We start from the raw sequence: 26588 nt of genomic DNA on the forward strand, positions 1-26588 counted from the left end.
CAAGGAAATCTGCGAGGTACTGAATGCAAAATTCCATGGAGTGTTCACAACCGAGCCTGAGCAGCTCCCATTGTTAGAAGAGATTACCCAAGATGAAAGACTATCGGATATAGAGGTGACAGCAGAGGATGTAATGAAACAGTTGACAACACTGGATGCAAATAAAGCTGTTGGACCAGACAAAGTATCACCGTGGATACTCAAAGAGGCAGCGCAGGCTCTCAGCGTGCCTCTGGCAATGATCTTTAATGAGTCACTTATGTCGGGAGAATTGCCCAGTTGCTGGAAGGAGGCAAATGTCGTACCGATTTTCAAAAAGGGTGATAGGGAGGAGGCACTTAACTACAGACCCGTATCACTGACAAGCATCCCCTGCAAAATACTTGAAAGAATAATTAGGCTAAGACTTGTTGAGCACCTGGAGAGCATTGGGTTTGTAAACAAGCACCAACATGGGTTCTGGACAGGGAAATCATGCCTAACAAACCTTTTAGAATTCTATGATAAAGTAACAAGGATAAGGCAGGACAGAGAAGGCTGGGCAGACTGCATATTTCTTGACTGCCAAAAGGCCTTTGATACGGTACCGCACATGAGACTGCTATACAAACTTGAGAGGCAGGCAGGAGTAAGCGGAAAGGCCCTAGTATGGGTGAAGAACTACCTAACAGGAAGGAGCCAGAGGGTAATGGTAAGGGGCGAAAAGTCGGACTGGCGAACAGTAACAAGTGGAGTACCTCAAGGATCGGTGCTGGGACCAATCCTCTTTCTAATTTACGTAAATGATATGTTTACAGGAGTGGAATCATACATGTCAATGTTTGCAGATGACGCAAAATTAATGAGAAGAGTTGTGACAGACGAGGATTGTAGGATCCTCCAAGAGGACTTAAACAGGCTGCAGAGATGGTCAGGGAAATGGCTACTGGAGTTTAACACCAGTAAATGTAAAGTTATGGAAATGGGATCAGGTGACAGGAGACCAAAGGGACAGTACACAATGAAGGGGAACAGCCTACCTGTAACGATTCGAGAAAGAGACCTGGGAGTGGATGTGACACCTAATCTAACTCCTGAGGCACATATAAATAGGATAACGACAGCAGCGTACTCTACACTGGCGAAAATTAGAACTTCATTCAGAAACCTAAATGAGGAAGCTTTTAGGGCGCTTTACACTGCCTACGTGAGACCCGTCTTAGAGTATGCCGCGCCATCATGGAGCCCCCACCTGAAGAAACACATAAAGAAACTGGAGAAGGTTCAGAGGTTTGCGACGAGGCTTGTCCCAGAGCTACGAGGGATGGGATATGAAGAGCGGCTGAAGGAACTGAACCTTACGACACTAGAGAAAAGAAGGGAGAGAGGAGATATGATAGGGACATATAAAATACTCAGGGGAATTGACAAAGTGGAAATAGATGAAATGTTCACACGTAATAATAACAGAACGAGGGGACATGGGTGGAAACTGGAAACTCAGATGAGTCACAGAGATGTTAGGAAGTTTTCTTTTAGCGTGAGAGTAGTAGAAAAATGGAATGCACTTGGGGAACAGGTTGTGGAAGCAAATACTATTCATACTTTTAAAACTAGGTATGATTGGGAAATGGGACAGGAGTCATTGCTGTAAACAACCGATAGCTAGAAAGGCGGGATCCAAGAGTCAATGCTCGATCCTGCAAGCACATATAGGTGAGTACATATAGGTGAGTACACACACACACACATACACACACACAAGGGGCCTCGTAGCCTGGGGTAAGGGGCCTCGTAGCCTGGGGTAAGGGGCCTCGTAGCCTGGTGGATAGCGCGCAGGACTCGTAATTCTGTGGCGCGGGTTTGATTCCCGCACGAGGCAGAAACAAATGGGCAAAGTTTCTTTCACCCTAAGTGCCCCTGTTACCTAGCAGTAAATAGGTACTGGGAGTTAGTCAGCTGTCACGGGCTGCTTCCTGGGGTGTGTGTGTGTGTGTGTGTGTTTGGTGTGGGAAAAAAAAAAAAAAAAGTTAGTAAACAGTTGATTGACAGTTGAGAGGCGGGCCGAAAAAGCAAAGCTCAACCCCCGCAAAAAAACACAACTAGTAAACACACACACACACGCAAAATCAAGCAACCTTGGAGGAATTTGACCTCACCAGTGATGAAGTCAAAAGAAATATGTTGGAGCTGAATGTGACAGAGGCTGTTGGACAGCTCAAAATACAAAACAGAGTGGCAGGCAAGAGGCACTGAACTACAGGCCAGTTTCCCTAACTTGTATACCTTGCAAGGTGATGTAGAAGATCGTGAGGGCAAAGGCTCGTAGAGCATCTGGAAGGAAATAGATTTGTAACACACCACCAGTATGGGTTCAGAGATGGTAAATCGTGCCTCACAGGTTTAATAGAATTTTATGATCAAGCAACAAAAATTTGACAAGAAAGAGAAGGGTGGGCTGACTGCATTTTCTTGGACTGCCAGAAAGTCTTTGACACAGTACCTCATAAAAGACTGTTACAAAAGTTATAGCAACAGACAGGAGTAAAAGGGAAGGTGCTCCAGTGGATAAAGGAGTATCTAAGCAACAGGAAACAGCGAGTAACTGTAAAGGGGGGGAGGGGAGACATCAGAGAGGAGTGATGTCACCAGCGGAGTCCCAGAGGGCTCTGTTCTTGGATCCAAACTGTTTCTAATATATGCAAACTATCTTCCAGGGGGTATAGAATCATTCCTCTGAATGTTTGCTGATGATGCAAAAGTTCTGAGAAGAATCAAGATAGATAGATATAGACAGAGACTACAGAATGACCTGGACAAACTGGAGGAATAGTCTAGAAAATGGCTACTAAATTTCAACTCAGGAACGTGTAAATGAAAGGAAATTAGGCGAAGGGAGCAGAAGGCTGAACACAAGGTACTATCTGGGAGGAGAAATCCTGCAAGAGACAAACAGAGAGAAAGATCTGGGGGTTGATATCACATCGAACCTGTCCCCAGATGCCCACATCAAAAGGATATCATCAACGGCAAGTGTTAGGTTGGACCACATAAGAACTACCTTTAGAAACTTGTGTAAGGAATCGTTCAGGACCCTGTATACCACTTATGTCAGACCAATCCTGGAATATGCAGCTCCAGCCTGGATTCCATACCTAATTAAACACAAAACAAAGTTAGAGAAAAGTCAGTTGTATACTACCAGACTCGTCCTGGAACTGAGAGGTATGGACTACGAGGAAAAGCTAAAGGAGCTGAAGCTTAAAGGAGCTTACTCCCATGGAAAACAGAAGAGTAAGGGGAGACATGATAACCACCTACAAAATTCTCAGGGGAATTGACAGTGTGGTGTGGACAGACAAACTCTTCAGCACTGGTGGAACATGAACAAGGAGACACAGGTGGAAACTTAGTACCCAAATGAGCCACAGAGACATTATAAATATTTTTTTCAGTGTCAGAGTAGTTAACAAATGGAATGCACTAGGAAGTGATGTGGTAGAGGCTGACTCCATACACAGTTTCAAATGTAGATATGATAGAGCCCAGTAGGCTCAGGAATCTGTACACCAGTTGACTGACGGTTGAGAGGCGGGACCAAAGAGACACAGCTCAACCCCCACAAGCACAACTAGGTGAGTACAACTAGGTGAGTATGTGGGAATTTTAAACGTTAAAAAACGACTTGGTATAAATAGTTACAGTGTCACCTTTCTGCTACCAAATAAATACGTTAGAAAACATTTTGTGTTTTCTGGGGTACTTAGTGGAGGTGAGCCTTGTCCTTGATGGGGTGTGCTCCGGTGGAGGAGAGTGAGTTCGTTACTTCGAGGGGTTAGTGCTGAACCTGTCGGGCGTTTGAGCTGGTTGAGGTGAATGACCTACATATTTAGAACATTAGAATTAAGGAAGCAAAGAAGACTTATTGGCCCATACGTCTGACCTATGTTAGAAATACTGCAGCGATCCCCATAAAAAAACTTTAAGTCGAAATGAGGAACTTTTGTCTCGAATTTACTCCATAAGAAACCTTTAAGTCCAAATGAGGAACTTTTGTCTCGAATTTACTCCATAAGAAACCTTTAAGTCCAAATGAGGAACTCTTCTAAAAAAAGCAAATATTGCCGCTACGCTGTCATCCCTTCCACTTGTTCCATATTTAAACGACCTGCTTATGTACTTGTTATAGCAAGAGTCACACTAGAAATATAATGCATTGTACACAATGAACTCACAATAGCACGTTATATTTTTCAGGGTCTTATTCGTTGTATGTGTTTTGCATAAAGTGATTCCTCGTGTTGAGTAAGTATGATAGTTTGGTCCTCATGCCCAGCATGAGGGCATGGTTTCTCAAGGGTTTACTTATTGTTCCCTTGAATAAAGGGAACATTAATTAAATAATTGTACTTATTTACTTATTGGTATTATTCAAGGGTTTACTTATTGTTCTGAGTGATAAATAAATAACCACATGGCTGACCTGTGTTGACAACAATGACAACAGACTACATAAGTTTAAATTTAGGAAAGACCTGGGTAAATACTGGCTTGAAAACAGAGTTGTTGATTTATGCAACAAATTTGTTGCATAACCACGTAACATAATAGAGGTTATCTTGAGATAACCTCAAGATAGTTCGTTATATTGAGGTTATCTTAAGATAACCTCAATATAACCTCCAGGTTAGATAACCTAGGTTATCTAACCTTGAGACCTAGATAACATAGACCTAACCTAGAGATCTAAGTAACCTACAAAACCTCATGGTTAAATTGCTGGATTGTTTCAATCAACGGTTAGAAATATATGAGTTTAGGTAGATGTACATAAGAGCTGCCTCATGTGGACCATTACAGACTTTCTGTAGTTTCCTTTATTTTCATATTTTTTTCATATTTTCATATTCCTATGTTATTATGAAGACACACGGGCTGCTTCCTGGGGGTGGAGGCCTGGTCGAGGACCGGGCCGCGGGGACACTAAAAGCCCCGAAATCATCTCGAGATAACCTCAAGATAAGAAGAAGATTGTATAGGACAATACTACTACTACTACTAATAATGATATTAGCCATGTGTTGCATAGATTCTAAACTCGTTAATTGTTTAATAAATACAGCCTAAGCCACCATTGATAAAAGAAAGATAAACAGATTTCGTTAATATACTCGTAAATGACTCCTGGTCCTGGCCAATAAAGTTACATAGTTTTTAATTCCTGGTTGTAGCAGGTGTTGCTATAAGTCGCAGCACAATGCATATAAGTTACAGCTGTTCATCTAAGTCACAGCACAACTATTCATGTAAGTCACTGCAACGCTGTTCATCTAAGTTACAGCACAGCTGTTCATCTAAGTTACAGCACAGCTGTTCATCTAAGTTACAGCACAGCTGTTCATCTAAGTTACAGCACAATTGTTCATCTTAAGTTACAACACAGCTGTTCATCTAAGTTACAGCACAGCTGTTCGTCTTAGTCACAGCACAGCTTTTCATCTAAGAAACAGCACTATTCATCCCTGTCACAACACAGCTGTTCATCTAAGTCACTGCACAGCTGTTCATCTAGGTCACAACACTATTTACACCAGTCACAGCACAGCTGTTCTTCTAAGTCACATCACAGCAGTTCTTCTAAGTCACAGCACAGCTGTTCTTCTAAGTCACAGCACAGCTGTTCTTATAAGTCACAGCACAGCTGTTCATCTAAGTCACAACACAGCTGTTCTTATAAGTCACAGCACAGCTGTTCATCTAAGTCACAACACAGCTGTTCATCTAAGAAACAGCATATTCATCCATGGCACAGCACGGCTGTTCATCTACGAGACAGCATTATTCATCCCAGTCACAGCACAGCTCTTCATCTAACACACAGCACTCTTCATCCCAGTCACAGCACAACTGTTCATCTAAGTCACAGCACTATTCATCTAAGTTGAGAAGTGTTATCTGTCTATTTTCAGTTACAGATGTTTTACCTGTACGTCTTGAGTGGCTTATCTGTGTTAGTAAAGAACAAGAGTTCACCAGTAATTGTGCAGTTGTTTGTACGTAAATGTTTAGTTTAACAAAATATTTACAATTTAACCATGCTCTGGCTAGACTTTGAAGTTCTAAGCATTTGATATCCATATTGTTACTGATAACCATTGTAATACTTATCTCCTGATAATTCTAGTTACGGTAATGATTCTGTATTCAAATAGAACACATTATGCTGGTATTCTTGTCATTTATATAACTAATTGAAAATTGTTTAAATGAACAAATATAATTCGTAGTATTAAATATATTAAGCGATTATTACTATGTAAACACAACTAATTAGTACATTTAAGTTATTTATGAAGATATTCCCCAGGTGTCTCCACCCTACGACTTTGAGGGCACGACGGCCGCCACGGGTGCCCACTTGCTGTACGAGATGTTGTGTGTGCTGCCCGGGGTGAAGTACCACAGTTAGACCTGCCAGTGCTCTCCTTCCTCGCCTGCTGTACAGGATGTTGTGTGTACTGCCCGGGGTGAAGTACCACAGGTAGACCTGCCAGTGCTCTCCGACCTTACTCTACATGATGCTCAACGATGACGAAGCCCAACATCACAAAATGAAGAGACGACGACGTTTCGGTCCGTCCTGGACCATTATCAAGTCACGGTTTCAGTCCAAAATATTTTGTGACGTGTAGTTTGGTCATCATGTCTTTAGCCACGTTATTGTGACTCATCATGTGGTGAGCGATCTGTCAACCACTTGGACTGATCGGTACGAGACGGTCTTGCTTCGTGCAGGTCTGTGTTTTATCCCCGATGGTCCAAGTGGTTTGGCATCGTTCCTCCTCTGCATCATTTTCCTTGTCCTACTATAGCTTGCAAGGTGTGTGCAGTCTTACTGGCTAACACCTCTCAGTCACATCTCTTGTCAGCGAACATGCCTGTGACCAGGCCCAGCATCCTGTCCAATGGTGACTAAAACACTGGAACATTTTTTAGTTAAATGTAGGAAGTTAAGGCAGGTGCAGTAGTGTGAAATTATATCATGTGGAAGCTGTCTGCCTAATGTTGTTAAACACTTTCTTTAATACAGAAAATGTACATGTAATATAATAGTTTTCCGACCTTTCCTGCTTGCAATAATAGCCTAATTTGCATATGCAGATGCCTTTCCTCGAGCTTGAACTATCCGTATTAACGAATTGCTTGCAGCAGCACGCCTCACTCTCCCCCCAGTACACACACTGTCGAGTTGAGGCTTCCTTGAGGATGACCTTCTCAAGACAGACGTCTTGTGGTAGATGGTCACGTTGATGGGGTTGCTCGCCCTCACCATGAGATGCACGTCTTGCCAGAAGTTTTACACCAAATTGATGAGTTTGATGAATGCTAGCACGGGGCCATTTATGTGGCAACATGCAATATTATGAAAGGTTAGATCTGAGAGAAAGGTTTGTTAACATTCAACACGTTTAATAATACTTAACCATCAAGTGCACCACTTGCGAGGTCTGTACTTTAAAAATGTTGCATCAGTAGCTATGCAGCCTCGCACAGCATGAACCGTTTTTCATGACGATTGTGCGAGGAAACGCAGTCTCGACCCTTTCACTCCGATATTGACAACTAACTTAACACTGGTGGCCACTCTGACAATTACTGAATTCTGACACTTGCAGTTAATCAAAAGGGAAATATGACAGGAGGACAAATCGCGTCCTCGAGACAATTAAATAAGCATGTACACACAACTGATATATGAAAAACGCTATTTAAGAACGTACCACGTTCTCACAACAGTGCTATTATGACATGTTTTTAATCAATAAATTTTGAGCTGTCACCCTCACAGAGGCGTGACGCGCCTCAAGGTTCCCACTGTCATTCAAGCGAGATTACAATAACAAACACTTCGCAATCTATCCAAATCACAGGGAACTCGCACGAGTAGACTGATGATCTAAGACACTGGCTTCCTGGGATGAAGCGGGTGTAGATGTCAGTTCACCAGTTAATGAGTCCTGTTGGTCACTCACTAAGCACACCCTTTCATATCCGCTTACGACCAGAGACAGACGGTTGAGCAACAACCCTTCAGCGGGCCTCTGTTGATGATCTCCTTCCCCTGCCCGCACCCCATTACTCTAGTGTGATAGGTAAAGACTCTCGTTTTCTGTCTCGAAATAAAATCGATGTTCATTCAACACTAGTTACACAGTCTCTCACTTAGTCACTACATCACACAGATGCAAGTTGTGCCGATACACCTACACGCTAGACACGAACATACGCACACACTAACAGCTATGCCACCAGGCTAGCCCCAGAGAAGTGTGAGTTACGAGGAAAGACTTCGGGAACTAAACCTCACAATCCGGAAAGACCGAAGTGGGGAAACATGTGCATCACCTACAACATTCTCAGAGGAATTGACAGGGTGGACAAAGACAAACTGTTTAGCACAGGTGGAACACGAACAAGGGGACACAGGTGGAAACTTATTGCTCATATGAGCCAAAAAGGCATTAGAAAGATTTTTTCAGTGTTCGAGTAGTTAACAACTGGAATGAATTAGGTAGTGATGTGGTGGAGGCAGACTCCATACACAGTTTCAAATGTATATATGACAGAGCACATTACACCTATATATCTGTACACTAGTTTATTGACAGTTGAGCAACGGGACCAAAGAGCGGAAGCTCAACCCCAGCAAGCACATCTTGGTGTGTACAGATGTTTGCTGTGAAGATTCAGAGGAAGCGTTCCCTGGGTGACAGCCTCACACGTGGTCCCTCCCCGCCTCAGACCAGGGTATGTCATCTCGCCTCATCCCTGGGCATGTCATCTCGCCCCAACCCTGGGTATGTCATCTCGCCTCAACCCTGGGTATGTCATCTCGCCTCAACTCTGGGTACGTCATCTCGCCTCAACCCTGGGTATGTCATCTTGCCTCAACCCTGGGTATGTCATCTTGCCTCAACCCTGGGTATGTCATCTCGCCTCAACCCTGGATATGTCATCTCGCCTCAACCCTGGGTATGTCATCTCGCCTCAACCCTGGGTATGTCATCTCGCCTCAACCCTGGGTATGTCATCTCGCCTCAACCCTGGGTATGTCATCTCGCCTCAACCCTGGGTATGTCATCTCGCCTCAACCCTGGGTATGTCATCTTGCCTCAACCCTGGGTATGTCATCTTGCCTCAACCCTGGGTATGTCATCTTGCCTCAACCCTGGGTATGTCATCTTGCCTCTACCCTGGGTATGTCTTCTCGCCTCAACCCTTGGTATGTCATCTTGCCTCAACCCTGGGTATGCCATCTCGCCTCTACCCTGGGTATGTCTTCTCGCCTCAACCCTGGCTATAGTGGACACATGTGGATAACATCTCACCCCAGAACATTCCACGGCCATAGGATAGTACAAACAAAACTATTTCTTCCACTAATGAGGCATCACTGTTTCACCACTACCTATTTTGTCTGAAAGATTCTCCACTTAGACTGTGTCATTCAAGTCTTAAATATGTATGCTCGTGCCTCTAATGGTTTTTAACGTTTATATTGTGGTGGTAGTTTACTACGGTAAACTTCCCAGTCTTATGTGTTCAAGGAATGCTGTGTATGTAACACTGAAACATATAATAAAGCAAACCCTACAGTCAAGGTGTATCACGTCCTGGCCCCCCCAAGGAATTTGCTCCCGAATTTAAGATGTAGAGATATGTGGATCCATTCCCACACTGGGCACTAAAGAACAAGTGTATACCTAATATTTATTGTCCACAGTGCTGTTCCATAACAAAACTCCCCTAGCACTGCCGACTGACATGTAGTTAATGCCCTGTAACCCATTGGGCAGGAATACTAACTTACAAACAAAATGCTAAGACAGGCCCAAAAACCTCTGATGGAAGCACAGTTTAACGTTTGTCACACCCATGATACATCCTAGATTTCCTCTAAGCTTACTTCCACCATATATAAACACTACGGAGTATGCTTAGAGTTTAGGTGTAAATCAACATTAAGTTAATAAGAGTTGACACCGGTTATAAAGATAATAAGGGCAGGTAATTAACGGAAATAAAAAACTTGTCCACGATTACAATCCCCGCAGAGCACACAACAACCCACCATCCACCCGAGCCAATCAACAATCCCCGCAGACCACACAACAACCCCACCGTCCATCGCAACCCATCAATAAGTACACTCTTCGCAGAACACACAACAGCCCACCATCCATCGCAACCCATCAATAAGTACAATCCCCGCAGAACACACAACAACCCACCATCCAACCAAGCCCATCAACAATTACAATCCCCGCAGAACACTCAACAGCCCACCATCCACCCCAGCCCACCAATAAGTACAATCTCCGCAGAACACTCAACAGCCCACCATCCACCCCAGCCCACCAATAAGTACAATCCCCGCAGAACACTCAACAGCCCACCATCCACCCCAGCCCACCAATAAGTACAATCTCCGCAGAACACTCAACAGCCCACCATCCACCCCAGCCCACCAATAAGTACAATCTCCGCAGAACACACAACAGCCCACCATCCACCCCAGCCTATCAACAATTACAATCCCCGCAGTACAAGCCCATCAATAAATACAATCCCCGCAGAACACTCAACAGCCCACCATCCACCCCAGCCCATCAACAATTGAAATTCGCGAGGTCACGCTGTCACTGACTACCCAAATATAATGCAGTAATTGATTCTAACAATTATATTACCACCACCAACCATTTTCAATCATATTCTTATACGATATAACCTTCAGGATGTTGAATAATTATTTCCTACACGTTCATCTCTTAGAACCAGAACGGAGCATATTTGGTATAAATTCATCCTGTGTGTGGCAGAAATGGGGCTTCAAAAGCTCCCATACTCATAAATATTAATGTTTTTATATGTACAAGAGTTCTTACATTTTTGAAAATCAACTTAAACGCACAGAGTTTCGGGAGGTGCCTAATCTTAATTTCCCTTAATTTTTCCCTTTAATTTCAACTTGGTTGTTTAAACAACCTCATTCACTGCTGAGTAAACAGAGTCGTAGAGTTAAGGATTGGCGCCTAGTTAACCCTTCCCGGTCAGGATACGAACCCCGGTCAAATCGCTGGTGAACCACGTGGCGAGTGTGTTACCACTGCGCTACGAGGACTGTATAGCCGGGGACATTTGTTTAAATATAATTTGTTTAATTAACCAAGAGCAGCCGTGGTCATAACAGCTCCACACACAAGTCTCTGGAATACTAACTTTCGAGCTGTACACGTGTAGCACAACACTGGTTCTGTACACGTGTGGCACAACGCTGGTTCTGTACACGTGTGTCACAACACTGGTCCTGTACACGTGTGGCACAACACTGGTTCTGTACACGTGTGGCACAGCAATGGTTCTGTACACGTGTGGCGCAACACTGGTCCTGTACACGTGTGCACAACACTGGTTTTATTCACGTGTGGCAGAACACTGGTTCTGCACACGTGTGGCACAACACTGGTCCTGTAAAAGTGTGGCACAACACTGGTCCTGTACACGTGTGGCACAACACTGGTCCTGTACAAGTGTGGAACAACACTGGTACTGCACACGTGTGGCACAATACTAGTTCTGTACACGTGTGGAACAACACTGGTCCTTTACACGTGTGGCACAACACTGGTTCTGTACACGTGTGGCACAACACTGGTTCCGTACATGTACTTACCTAATTGTGCTTGCGGAGGTTGAGCTCTGGTTCTTTGGTCCCGTCTCTCAACCGTCACATGTTGTGCCGTCACAACTGTTGTGCCACATGTGTGGCACAACACAGGTTCTGTACACGTGTGACACAACACTGGTACAGGCACTCTGCTTGTCACTCTCCATAGTGTATAGTAGGTCACTGGAGACGGGAGACCTACCAGAAACATGGAAGGCGGCTAATGTGGTCCCAATATACAAAAAGGGTGACGGACAAGGGCACTGAACTACAGGCCAGTGTCCTTTACTTGTATACCATGCAAAGTGTTGGAGAAGATCGTGAGAAAAAACCTAGTATCACATCTGGAGAGAAGGGACTCCGTGACAACCCACCAACATGGGTTCAGGGAGGGTAAATTTTGCCTTACTGGCTTAATAGAATTCTACGATCAGGTGACAAAGATTAAGCAAGAAAGAGAAGGCTTTGCGGACTGCATTTTTTGGACTGTCGGAAAACCTTTGATTCAGTCCCCCATAAGAGGCTGGTACATAAGCTGGAGAGACAGGGAGGAGTAACTGGTAAAGTGCTCCAGTGGATAAGGGAATACCTAAGCAATAGGAAGCAAAGAGTTACAGTGAAGGGTGAGACCTCAGATTGGCGTAAAGTCACCAGTGGAGTCCCACAGGGCTCTGTACCCGGTCCTATCCTGTTTCTGATATACGTAAACGATCTCCTGGAAGGTATAGACTCATTCCTCTCAATGTTTGCTGACGACGCCAAAATTATGAGAAGGATTAAGAAATAGGAGGACTGCTTGAGGCTTCAAGAAGACCTAGACAAACTAAAAGAATGGTCGAACAAATGGTTGTTAGAGTTTAACCCAAGCAAATGTAATGTAATGAAGATAGGTGTAGCGAGCAGGAGGCCAGTTACAAGGTATCAGTTGGGAGATGAAATTCTTCAAGAGTCAGAGAGAGAGAAAGACCTGAGGGTTGATATCACGCCGGACCTGTCCCCTGAAGCCCAGGTCAAGAGAATAACATCAGCAGCGTATGCCAGGTTGGCTAACATAAGAACGGCATTTAGACACTTGTGCAAGGAATCATTCAGAACTTTGTATACCACCTATGTCAGACCAATCCTGGAGTATGCAGCCCCAGCATGGAATCCATATCTAGTCAAGCATAAGACCAAACTGGAAAAAGTTCAAAGGTTTGCTACCAGACTAGTACCCGGGCTGAGAGGTATGAGCTACAAGGAGAGACTACGGGAATTAAACTTCACTTTGCTAGAACACAGAAGAGTTAGGGGGGATATGATCACTACGTACAAGATTCTCCGAGGAATTGACAGGGTAGATAAAGACAGGCTATTTAATCAGTTTAACTAACTTTTTTACTTCGTTATCAAGCGTGAATGAGACATATGAATATAATGTATAATAATTGCCTGGGTAAGTAGCAACGGACGAATATTTGTTAGAGTGATGAGCAGTACTGTGATCTAAGCAGACAATGTGATGTTTCGCGAATTGGCCTCGGCAAGTTAGTATGGCTGAGTCATTAAAAGAGTATTCAGCTTGTAAACTCTGTGATGAACCCTTAAAACAGTCAAGTGTCAACATGTTACTGAATGTGAAACTGTAAAGATTTTACACCTTTATTATGCATTTATATTTATATTTATATTATATTATATTCATTTATATTTATTCTATTATGCAATCAACTGAGAAGCAATTTCACTGAATTTGGCTTACTGGAAGACATCCTAACCATTTATCCTTAATGTGCTTGTCAATATTGAAGAAAAATAGGGAGGAAATATAATTTTTTTGTTACATCTACTATGAATCCAACTCTATCTTGTGTGGCAACGAACAATTAAGAGACCTAAAAATTCGTAAATTAAAACATGTTGAACATGTTGTAGTAGACTGTCCTTATGAAAAATATGTTTAAATCTACAATATTGACCGACTGTCTTATATCTGATTCTCTGTCCTGTGTGGCAGTGAAGCTCAACAGCAGTAGTAAAATGAGGTAAATTAATGCTCCACCAACAAGTGCTGCACTAACTATGTCAATACATTCCGCTACATCATTACACTGTACCTCCCTCCTGACCGTTGCTACCCGTCTTTCTCTGCTTTAGTTCAAAGTTTTAATTCAATTATTAACTTTCAGTTTTAATTTAATTTTTTGGGCATGATATTCTTTCACTTTGGTGTGATGTGGTGTTTCAGCGTTAAGAGTAAGGTTTTTGGCACGCCTATGATACTTGCTTACAATGTTGAAACATGATCGGCTTGCAAGCTAGGGTTGGCTTAACACCCCCCCCCAGACATTAAATATAGACTGTGCATCGAGAAGACTAGTTCCTTGTTACCTCCGAGACTCAGTCTGTGACTTGTCCGGACCCCATGTAAGTGTTCACAGTTACCATACCGCTTTCTCTTTTAAAGCAAAGTATAGTCATACCAGGTCTTCAACAGTTAACCTCATGGTTTAGTAAACAGTAATAGGATCAGTATCATATATATTGCAATGCTTAATTGTACCATATACCATTGTATCAAGACATAATTTTTAAACTTTAAATATATTATCAATATAACTTGTCTTTTATTGCCCACATAAGCGCCTGAATTCTCTAAGCAAACAAAATACATGTACAATATTGTTACAAAGTTTAGCATTAACGTTTAGCGTTCTGTTATTGACAGATATTCTGTCTAGAAAACTTGTGACTTGGAGTCCAGGGATGCTGGTATGATCACATCGTTCCGCCTCTCATCATGGTCCAGATGGAGGTGTTTTTACCTGGGGAGTCAAGGACGCCGATTCAATCCCATCGTATTGCACCAATATATTCACACACTACCTCGTCTCCTACACACAAACACACTACCTCGTCTCCCAAACACACATACACTATCTCGTCTACCATGCACTCACACTACATCATCTCCACAAAGCACACTACATCGTCTCCACAAAGCACACTACTCGTCTCCCTCAATTCACACTACCTCGCCAACCACACTATCGGAAAACCTGAATCCATTTATTATTATTAAATACAATAAGCAGATAATATTGCTGCTGTTGTATACACAAGTTAACCCATAGAAAATGAAGCACAGTGGAATTTTCCGTCAATAGAAAATATATATCATTGCCACATAGCGCTATAAGTTCACAGCTATTCTGTTGGGAATTATACTGAATACAGTAGTCTTTGGATTTATAACATCATAAATACATCTCATTTGAATAGCCTAATTATTAGTACCAAAATAAAGTAAATGTGACCCTTCTACCACATATTGAGATCTGGACAAAGAGAGCCAGGAGCTTCAGTGGTGAGGGAGGTCAGCCATTGTTAGACCAGAGTTTCTGGAGCAAATTGAGCTCCTATAATTCTCTCTTGGACGAAGTGTTATGAAGATCAAATTAGTACTTCTACGATCATCAACACGCAGTCAAGATCTAAACAAGGGAAATGTCTTTCTGAAATTCTATCTAGTCATTATTGGCCAGTAATGTTAGGTAGATAGGATTAATACCGGTTAGGACATGAGGCAACGACTCAATACAAGTAATTAATCCTTGGTTCTTATCTTATATAATGCCAGTATTTCATCTGATATAACTGTCATATATTAGGATTCCTCCTTTACAGCTAGTGCCCTTTGACAGGTGTAGAAGAGAAAGCAGTGCAGTTGTTTGGTACTCCAGTACATGGGCGGAGATGCTAGCTTCAACTACGAAGATTATTTGGTGTCTTCATTCATGTTTATACCTGGTGGACTAAGCCAACTGTACAATAGGATAAGATCCTAATTATTATTACTAATATATGTAGTTTTATACTGTAGGTTGATTGGCTTCATATATAAATTTAATATAACCCCCCCCCCCTAATGTGTAAGAATCGATTTGTGAGAATATTGCAGATATACAGTCCGCCAAACATTATACAAACTGCTATTGAAATACATTATACAAACTGCTATCAAAATATATAAATTAACATATATAAATTTTATAGAAATTCATATAAATCAAATAAATATAAATCTCACAGGTTGGTTCCCACGTTATATGGTCTTTCAAACCAGATGACAGATTATTTGGTCATCTTTGTACCGGATGAACCAGAATTAACCAGTGGATTCATTAAATACACTGGTGCTAGTGAGATTTATACAATAATAAATAATGCCAGTCACGAGACTGTCAATATTTATTTAATACCTGACATCACCTCACAAGGTCCCCACTTAGCCTCACAGCGGCTCCACAGGTGCTCACCAATTTAGTGGAGTGTTATTTCGTGAAGTGACAGTGCTTATTTTAACGCCAGCCAAATTAGTGGCTGTGCCCTCGCAAGATTATCCACAAATTTTGTGGTGTTAATTTCGCGAGGTTACTAATAAGATTTAGTACTTCTAGATAATACTAGAAGTTTCCTAGAGGCTATTAAGAGGGTATATAATTTCTCTTATATAGTGAAATATTTAATATATATTGCACTAGGTTTCACAATACAATATTTACTAATTGTCAACCCACAACGGGGGTAGGATATACATTGACTAGTGTTTATTGATAACCTAGTCCCCTATTACCATTGACTAGTTGAACTATTTATTGTTCACCCTAGTCCCATTTTCCATTGTCTAGTTGTACTATATTGAAGAACCTAGCACCATTAATTAATGGTGCAGGCCCTATTTTGGGTGCAATTAGATACCAGCTCGAGCTGAGTTGTGTAAATATAACAATTTACTTATAATCAATGCGCATTTTGAGTGATTAATTTGTGACTACCATCCTAGGGTGATAATTCGGAGCTAACCTAAAGGTACTTCCAGTGACACTGGTTTATCGCTCAAATCATTAGTGATTATATATATAATGTGCATTAATTTTAAGTGTTAACCTCTAGAAGAGGTAGGATTATAGCCTAATGATTGCAGAGTTTTACCCTAGGCTACCATCAGTGTTTGTTCACAATTTATGAGCCAGTAATATCCCATTAACAAGTCACCAAGACTAATCCTCAGAAAGTAAAACGTGCTTTAACAGCATATAAAAGTCAACTGACAAGAGATCTCGACCAATGTGAACAGTTGTTATATCAGCCTATAACTTATTATCCGTAATTAATTATCGTCCGTTGAAAATCCCACTATTACAGATTCAAACCCAATTTTATCTATTGAAAGCAAATTGGAAATCTTACCATAATCAGGTCCACGACGACGACATAATAGTTGAAGATGTGGAACCATTCCTATCTGACCTAGCACAATAGTCACCTAGCACAATCCTTCATATTGTACTAGGTCAGACAGGAATGGTTCCACATCTTCAACTATTATGTCGTCGTCGTCGTGGACCTGATTTTGCTACGATTTCCTATTTGCTTTTAATAGATGTAATTGGGTTTGAATCTGTAATAGTGGGATTTTCAACGGATGATAATTAATTATGGATAATAAATTATAGGCTCATATAACAACTGTTCACATTGGTCGAGATCTCTTGTCAGTTGACTTTTATGTGCTGTTAAAGCACGTTTTACTTACTGAGGATTAGTCATGGTGACTTATAATCACCTCTCATTGATCCCGGATTCACTTCTGGTACCAATGAGGGCGGTTGTCTTTCATTGTATGTTATTGCTACTTGCTGCAGTCGCGTCAAGCTGACATTGCATCAGGATTGGTTGCGTACTATTGTTAAGTGCAGACAGGGTCAGCAATACCCCGAGCGGTCCGGGGTACATCGGGAAGAAACGAAGGAGGAGACCAATATTAACAAGACCTCATCGTGGAAGGTCGTTAAGGACAAGGGTCTTAAGAATACCTTGACAAGGCCGCCTACAGACGCCATAAGGACATGAAATTCATTTGCCGTGTTGGAAGACGAATGCTGTGGTGAGCATGCAGTTCACTCGAAACGGAAATCAACGAAGAGCAACGAAGCACAGGCCCCTCAAAGTGCTCAGAAAGTTAAGGAGGTACCTAAACGAATTTTGGTTGTGGGAGATTAACAGGTGAGGTATTTAGACAGGACGTTTTGTGCCAAAGATAGGGGGAACAGGTTAAGGGTCTGCTATCCGGGAGCTGGAATTGGAGATCTTGTTGACAGCATGAAAGATATTATGACGGGAAATGGGAACAAACCCATTATTTGTATTAGTGCAGGGGGTAATGATGTAGGACGAGTTAGGAGTGAGGAACTGATAAAGAAATTTGCAAAGCCATAGGAGGAGCAAGGGCGGAATCCAGATCATATGTGGCATTCTTCCAAGAAAGAGCGTTGGGAATGAATGGTTGTCGAGGGCACTTGGTGTCAATTCCCGGCTGTAAAGATATAGCAAATCAAATGCAATATCTTTCATAGACAACTGGGGAACACTTCTATGGAAGAAATGAAATGAATGCTCATGATGGGGTGCATCTATCGAGGGCTGGGGTTGTTGCTGTTGCGAACTCGTTGGAACCAGTGGTTAGAGGCATTTGTTTCGGTTTAAACTGTTAGTGATAGTGGTATGGGAATTGATAGGGAGGAAGGAGTTAATAAAAGTATGTGTTTGTTGGAGAAACAAATTGGCAAAATGATCAGGGAAAGATAGGGGCCTCAAAATAACAATTCACTTAAGGTATATTACACTAACAGTAGAAGTCTAAGAAACAAAATAAACGAGTTAAATGCTCTTATCTGTACAGAAAAAATATATATTACTGCACTTACCGAAACGTGGATGAATGTAGAAAATAGAGAACTATTACCTGAATATCAAATAAATGGATTTAAACTATTTCACACACATATATTAGGCGAGGAGGGGGAGTAGCCATATATGTTAGGGACAATTTGAAATGTAGTCTCAAAGAGGGAATCAAAACTGAGCCACACAAACAGGAACTATTTGGATAGAATTAAACAAAAAAGTAAATAATATTATAATAGGAGTTATATATAGGCCACCAAATTTAGACAGAATGGAAGCAAAGCATCTATGGGTGAAATATCTAGAGCATCTAGATCTAACAGTATTTATGTCGTGGGTTACTTTAATTTTAGTGGAATAAACTGGGTGCACAAAACAGGGAATAATGAAGCAGAAAATTTTCTAGAATTATTTGATGATTGCTTTCTTACGCAACATATTAAGGAACCATCGCGGGGAAATAATATTTTAGATTTAGTGTTAACTAACAGGGAAACACAAATTAAGGACATCGAAATAGGGAGTGAGCTAGGGAACAGTGATCATAAAGAAATCAGATTTAGCATAGAATGCAATAGATCTGTAGGAGAAAATTCTGTTAAAGTGCCTGATTTTCGAAAAGCTGATTTCAATAGCCTAAGAATTTGTTGAGGTCAAATAGATTGGAATGTCTTGGGGATGGGGTGTGGGCTAGTCGTGAACCCAGCGAGAGGTGACGGAAAAGGGGATTTCGATGTGGATTCAAAATATAACCTATTTAAAAATATTCTAAGCAAAACCCAGGAACGTAGTATACCATATAAATTGAATAGATCGAATACTAATGATCCAAAGTGGATAACAAAGGATCTGAAGAACCTTATAGGTAAAAAGAGAGCGTGGTACAAAAGAATTAATAATGGGGAAGTTAGTTTAGAACAGGAAATCGTACAACTGCATAGAAATGTTAAAAAAAAGATTAAAGATTAAAGGAAAGCAAAAAGAAACTACGAAGTTTGCATAGCAGGGCAAGCGAAAACAAATCCTAAAGGTTTTTTTTCAGTTATATCGAACTAAGACTTGGGAAAGGATAGGTCCATTAAAAACTGAGACAGGTCAAATAACGGATAATGACGAGAAGATGAGTAGTATTTTCAATAAATATTTTATATCTGTATTTACTAAAGAGGAACTTAACAATATGCCTTCAGCCGAACAAATATATGTGGGTGGGGACGAGGACAGGTTGACTAGTTTAGCAGTTACCAGGGAGGATGTAATTAAACAAATAGTAAAACTAAAACCAAACAAATCCCCAGGGCCGAATGAAGTGTTTGCCAGGGTGCTTAAAGAGTGCAAAGAGGAGCTTTCCGAGCCACTGTCTACCATATTTAATAAATCAATAGAATTAGGTAGAGGCCAGAGTCATTTAATGTGGAACCAATTCTTAAGAAAGGAGATAGATCACTTGCGTAAAACTATCGGCCAATTTGCCTAACGTCTATTGTGGGAAAGTTACTTGAATCGATAATTGCAAATACAGTTCATCTTCATCTTGAAAAACATAAATTAATAAATGAGTCGCAACATGGTTTTACAAATGCCCGTTTATGTTTAACAAATGTGCTATCTTTTTATTCCAGCATAGTTGAGGCAGTTGATAGTGGTAAGAATTGTGATGTTGACCAGACCACACACTAGAAATTGAAGGGACGACGACGTTTCGGTCCGTCCTGGACCATTCTCAAGTCGATTGTGATGAGGAGGTAGGGACAGGCAATAAATAGGCAAGAGAGAGCTGAGGAGGAAAGTCAGGTGTAGGGGATAGTAGTAATGAGAACTGCAGCAGGCCTATTGGCCCATACGAGGCAGCTCCTATTATAACCACCGAAGGAGATAGTAATAGGAAAAGAAAGAGGATAACAAGAGAGCGTAGGAGAAGACAATGAACAGAAAAAGGGGAGAAGAGAGAAAGAAAAGGAAAGAGAAAGAAAGAAATGGAAGGGGGAAAGCTTATGTTAAGTCACGTTTGTTAGAAAGATTAGAGCATTTGAGTATATACTGTGAAAGGGAAGAGTCCACAGCAACAAAGCCAGGACTCAAGTTCATGTTGGGTACATTGTTTATAAGAGCCGATTCTACAAGACGGCGTCTGTGTAGAGTAGAGGCAGGAAAGATTATTTTGGAGGAAGACCAATCAATGGGATGATTAGAATCCCTCACATGGCAGAAGAGAGCATTGTTAGTGTCTGCAGACTTAACACTTCTCTTGTGTTCTTTAAGTCTGTCATTCAGTGTACGGCCAGTTTCGCCAAAGTATTGGAGAGGACAAGATGAACAGGAAATAGAGTAGACACCAGCAGCAATAGAAGCAGGAGGAGCAGTGTGAACTAGATTGCTACGAAGTGTGTTAGTTTGTAGAAAGGCGAGTTTAATGTCAAGAGGACGAAAGGTATTGGTAAAAGTTTTGAGTTCAGATATGAAGGGAAGGCATAGTACAGTGCTACTAGTGTTGGAAGCAGGTTTAGGATGAAAGAAATTTCGTTTAGCTTGAGAGTGGGCACAATTGATGAAATGCAAAGGATAATCAAGGCGAGAGAATGATTTGTAGATAAAGGCAATTTCAGAATCAAGAAACTGAGGGTCGCTGATGCGTAGAGCGCGGAGGAAGAGAGAGACGAGGACACTTTTCTTAACAGAAGGAGGATGGTAGGAAAAGAAGTGAATGTACATGCCACTATGCATGGGTTTACGGTAGACAGAGAAAGAGAACCCAGACACAGAGCTGTGAACATGAACATCAAGAAAAGGAAGGAGGGAATTAGATTCCCACTCAACTTTGAAATGGATAGAAGGAGCCAGATTGTTAAGAGAGGCGAGGAAAGGCTGGAAAAGATTAAGGTCATGAGGCCATAAAGCAAAAATGTCATCAACATATCGAAGCCAGAGAGAGGGACGAGTATCAATAGAAGGAAGAAGAACAGTTTCGAAGTATTCCATGTAGAAATTAGCAAGAACAGGGGAGAGAGGGGAACCCATAGCGACGCCGAAAGTTTGAGTGTAATATTTACCGTTGAAAGAGAAAGAGTTAGATTCAACACAGAGTCTAATGAGATCGAGGAAAACGTCAGTGGGAAGTGGGAGAGGAAGGAGGCCCTCTGACGCCTTCTGTCTGAGGAAAGAGAGAACGTCATCGAGCGGAACATTAGTGAACAGAGAGTCGACATCATGACTAAGCATCTTACAAGAGGGTTGCAGGCGCAGTCTTTCTATGAAGTCCTGAGAGTGACGAAGGTGGGCAGGGGAAAAAGTGCCAAGGTAAGGTGTCAGGGTTTTAGCGAGCCAGGAGGCAAGAGGATAGCTGACAGAGCCCCGTGAAGAAATGATAGGACGAAGAGGAACACCAGGTTTATGAGTCTTAGGAAGACCATAGAAATAAGGAAGAGAAGGGCAGATGACACGGAAACGTTTAATGAGATCAAAGTCAGGAGGGCAAAGCCTAGAGAGCTGTCTTAGTTTGCGGTTAAAGGAAGTTTTGAGGCGATCCAAAGGGTTAGAAGTCAGAGGAGCATAAGTGCGAGAGTCAGAGAGCAAGACATCTGCTTTTCGGAGGTAGTCCTCACGGTCAAGGACAACCACCGAATTGCTTTTGTCGGAAGGAAGGATAAGAATAGAGTTGTTAGATTTCAGGGAGGCAAGGGCAAGCTGGAAGCGACGGGGAAGGTGGTTATTTTTAGAAAACAAGCTGTCAAGAACGGGGATAAGGGCCCCTCTAAAGGCAGACAGGTCCGAAAGAGTACTAGAGTTAGAATTAACAAACCTGTCAAAGGAACTAATGAGATCAATGCCACAGCGTGGGCCAGGGGAAGTAGCAAAAGACAGACCAAGACCAAGAAGTTCTTGCTGGTGCTTAGAAAGAGAGTGGGACGAAAGGTTGGTAACACAGTCAGAGAGAGAGTATTTGGCCCCAAGGACTGTTGGAGATCAGGCGTTGAAGTTTGTTGTGTAGTGTGGAGGAGTGGTGGGAAGAGGAGACGTGAGCAGTGTCAAATGCAATTGGAAAAATGATATTGCATAGATCACTGGGAAGAGAAGAGGACAGAAAGCGTTGCTGTTGACGAACAGCAAGAAAAGCCTCGTCAACTTGCAAGGAGGTGGCATGAATAAGTTCTTGAAGAAGAAGGCGGGCATGTTCAGGGAAAGGAGATCCCGAAGTGTTGAACTGGAGAAAGTGAGATAAAGAATGAGGGAGAACTTGCTCAGCAAGACAGTCTTTAAGAAACCTGAGCTGGTTCTTTCGACGCTTGGCGGCAAGAAGGGAAGATTCAAAGGCGCGAAAAGGCCGTTTGAAGGAAGGAGAGCATCAAAGAAATTAAACAGAGTAAGACGCGTACGTGTGGTATCCATATGCAGGCGATGAGTCACAATAACGTGGCTGAAGTATGTTGACCAGACCACACACTAGAAATTGAAGGGACGACGACGTTTCGGTCCGTCCTGGACCATTCTCAAGTCGATTGTGATGAGGAGGTAGGGACAGGCAATAAATAGGCAAGAGAGAGCTGAGGAGGAAAGTCAGGTGTAGGGGATAGTAGTAATGAGAACTGCAGCAGGCCTATTGGCCCATACGAGGCAGCTCCTATTATAACCACCGAAGGAGATAGTAATAGGAAAAAGAAGAGGATAACAAGAGAGCGTAGGAGAATACAATGAACAGAAAAAGGGGAGAAGAGAGAAAGAAAAGGAAAGAGAAAGAAAGAAATGGAAGGGGGAAAGCTTATGTTAAGTCACGTTTGTTAGAAAGATTAGAGCATCGACTTGAGAATGGTCCAGGACGGACCGTAACGTCGTCGTCCCTTCAATTTCTAGTGTGTGGTCTGGTCAACATACTTCAGCCACGTTATTGTGACTCATCGCCTGCATATGGATACCACACGTACGCGTCTTACTCTGTTTAATTTCTTTGATGCTCTACCTTCCTTCAAACGGCCTTTTCGCGCCTTTGAATCTTCCCTTCTTGCCGCCAAGCGTCGAAAGAACCAGCTCAGGTTTCTTAAAGACTGTCTTGCTGAGCAAGTTCTCCCTCATTCTTTATCTCACTTTCTCCAGTTCAACACTTCGGGATCTCCTTTCCCTGAACATGCCCGCCTTCTTCTTCAAGAACTTATTCATGCCACCTCCTTGCAAGTTGACGAGGCTTTTCTTGCTGTTCGTCAACAGCAACGCTTTCTGTCCTCTTCTCTTCCCAGTGATCTATGCAATATCATTTTTCCAACTGCATTTGACACTGCTCACGTCTCCTCTTCCCACCACTCCTCCACACTACACAACAAACTTCAACGCCTGATCTCCAACAGTCCTTGGGGCCAAATACTCTCTCTCTGACTGTGTTACCAACCTTTCGTCCCACTCTCTTTCTAAGCACCAGCAAGAACTTCTTGGTCTTGGTCTGTCTTTTGCTACTTCCCCTGGCCCACGCTGTGGCATTGATCTCATTAGTTCCTTTGACAGGTTTGTTAATTCAAACTCTAGTACTCTTTCGAACCTGTCTGCCTTTAGAGGGGCCCTTATCCCCGTTCTTGACAGCTTGTTTTCTAAAAATAACCACCTTCCCCGTCGCTTCCAGCTTGCCCTTGCTTCCCTGAAATCTAACAACTCTATTCTTATACTTCCTTCCGACAAAAGCAATTCGGTGGTTGTCCTTGACCGTGAGGACTACCTCCGAAAAGCAGATGTCTTGCTCTCTGACTCTCGCACTTATGCTCCTCTGACTTCTAACCCTTTGGATCGCCTCAAAACTTCCTTTAACCGCAAACTAAGATTGCTCTCTAGTCTTTGCCCTCCTGACTTTGATCTCATTAAACGTTTCCGTGTCATCTGCCCTTCTCTTCCTTATTTCTATGGTCTTCCTAAGACTCATAAACCTGGTGTTCCTCTTCGTCCTATCATTTCTTCACGGGGCTCTGTCAGCTATCCTCTTGCCTCCTGGCTCGCTAAAACCCTGACACCTTACCTTGGCACTTTTTCCCCTGCCCACCTTCGTCACTCTCAGGACTTCATAGAAAGACTGCGCCTGCAACCCTCTTGTAAGATGCTTAGTCTTGATGTCGACTCTCTGTTCACTAATGTTCCGCTCGATGACGTTCTCTCTTTCCTCAGACAGAAGGCGTCAGAGGGCCTCCTTCCTCTCCCACTTCCCACTGACGTTTTCCTCGATCTCATTAGACTCTGTGTTGAATCTAACTCTTTCTCTTTCAACGGTAAATATTACACTCAAACTTTCGGCGTCACTATGAGTTCCCCTCTCTCCCCTGTTCTTGCTAATTTCTACATGGAATACTTCGAAACTGTTCTTCTTCCTTCTATTGATACTCGTCCCTCTCTCTGGCTTCGATATGTTGATGACATTTTTGCTTTATGGCCTCATGACCTTAATCTTTTCCAGCCTTTCCTCGCCTCTCTTAACAATCTGGCTCCTTCTATCCATTTCAAAGTTGAGTGGGAATCTAATTCCCTCCTTCCTTTTCTTGATGTTCATGTTCACAGCTCTGTGTCTGGGTTCTCTTTCTCTGTCTACCGTAAACCCATGCATAGTGGCATGTACATTCACTTCTTTTCCTACCATCCTCCTTCTGTTAAGAAAAGTGTCCTCGTCTCTCTCTTCCTCCGCGCTCTACGCATCAGCGACCCTCAGTTTCTTGATTCTGAAATTGCCTTTATCTACAAATCATTCTCTCGCCTTGATTATCCTTTGCATTTCATCAATTGTGCCCACTCTCAAGCTAAACGAAATTTCTTTCATCCTAAACCTGCTTCCAACACTAGTAGCACTGTACTATGCCTTCCCTTCATATCTGAACTCAAAACTTTTACCAATACCTTTCGTCCTCTTGACATTAAACTCGCCTTTCGACAAACTAACACACTTCGTAGCAATCTAGTTCACACTGCTCCTCCTGCTTCTATTGCTGCTGGTGTCTACTCTATTTCCTGTTCATCTTGTCCTCTCCAATACTTTGGCGAAACTGGCCGTACACTGAATGACAGACTTAAAGAACACAAGAGAAGTGTTAAGTCTGCAGACACTAACAATGCTCTCTTCTGCCATGTGAGGGATTCTAATCATCCCATTGATTGGTCTTCCTCCAAAATAATCTTTCCTGCCTCTACTCTACACAGACGCCGTCTTGTAGAATCGGCTCTTATAAACAATGTACCCAACATGAACTTGAGTCCTGGCTTTGTTGCTGTGGACTCTTCCCTTTCACAGTATATACTCAAATGCTCTAATCTTTCTAACAAACGTGACTTAACATAAGCTTTCCCCCTTCCATTTCTTTCTTTCTCTTTCCTTTTCTTTCTCTCTTCTCCCCTTTTTCTGTTCATTGTCTTCTCCTACGCTCTCTTATTATCCTCTTCATTTTCCTATTACTATCTCCTTCGGTGGTTATAATAGGAGCTGCCTCGTATGGGCCAATAGGCCTGCTGCAGTTCTCATTACTACTATCCCCTACACCTGACTTTCCTCCTCAGCTCTCTCTTGCCTATTTATTGCCTGTCCCTACCTCCTCATCACAATCGACTTGAGAATGGTCCAGGACGGACCGAAACGTCGTCGTCCCTTCAATTTCTAGTGTGTGGTCTGGTCAACATATTTCAGCCACGTTATTGTGACTCATCGCCTGCATAAGAATTGTGATGTTGTGTACCTTGACTTTAGCAAAGCTTTTGATACAGTGTCACATGAAAGAATGATTAAAAAAATAGAGGCTCATGGTATTGGGGGTGCTATATTAAGTTGGATTAGGGCATGGCTATTCCAAAGGAAACAGAGAGTTAGTATAAATGGGCTTAAATCAGAGTGGGATAATGTTGTTAGTGGAGTGCCTCGAGGCTCTGTCCTGCGGCCTCTGTTGTTTAAAAAAAAAAAAAAAATGAGATATATATATATATATATATATATATATATATATATATATATATATATATATATATATATATATATATATAAGCCTATACTTGCAGAAACCACAAGTTTTATGCAAGTATAGGCTTATAAGCTGGACACGAGTTCTCTCACATTGACAGTGGCTTGACGAAAAATGCAGACTGACCCCTCACTCATCTGGTGCCTTCGGGAGGTGGAGATGTTTGAGATATATATATCTCG

General features: G+C 42.2%; 1 protein-coding gene and 1 long non-coding RNA gene across 5 annotated transcripts in view; both read left to right on the top strand.

Annotated features, from left to right (window-relative positions):
• Positions 1 to 7089, top strand: part of LOC123750882 (guanidinobutyrase-like) — a 161147-nt gene extending 154058 nt beyond the window's left edge. For 2 of the 3 annotated variants that reach the window (XM_069316723.1, XM_069316724.1), the window contains one exon: positions 6347 to 7089. In XM_069316723.1, the coding sequence (XP_069172824.1) occupies positions 6347 to 6448 (102 nt within the window). In that variant the 3' untranslated portion in view covers positions 6449 to 7089. Of the gene's footprint in view, positions 1 to 5948; positions 5990 to 6346 lie in introns of all 3 variants that reach the window. The other variant, XM_069316722.1, reaches the window with a different exon arrangement.
• Positions 1 to 26588, top strand: part of LOC138358657 (uncharacterized) — a 366187-nt gene that overhangs the window by 297726 nt on the left and 41873 nt on the right. The gene's annotated exons all lie outside the window — the stretch shown is intronic.

This window comes from Procambarus clarkii, chromosome 85, assembly GCF_040958095.1.
Source record: "Procambarus clarkii isolate CNS0578487 chromosome 85, FALCON_Pclarkii_2.0, whole genome shotgun sequence".
Lineage (NCBI taxonomy): Eukaryota > Metazoa > Arthropoda > Malacostraca > Decapoda > Cambaridae > Procambarus > Procambarus clarkii.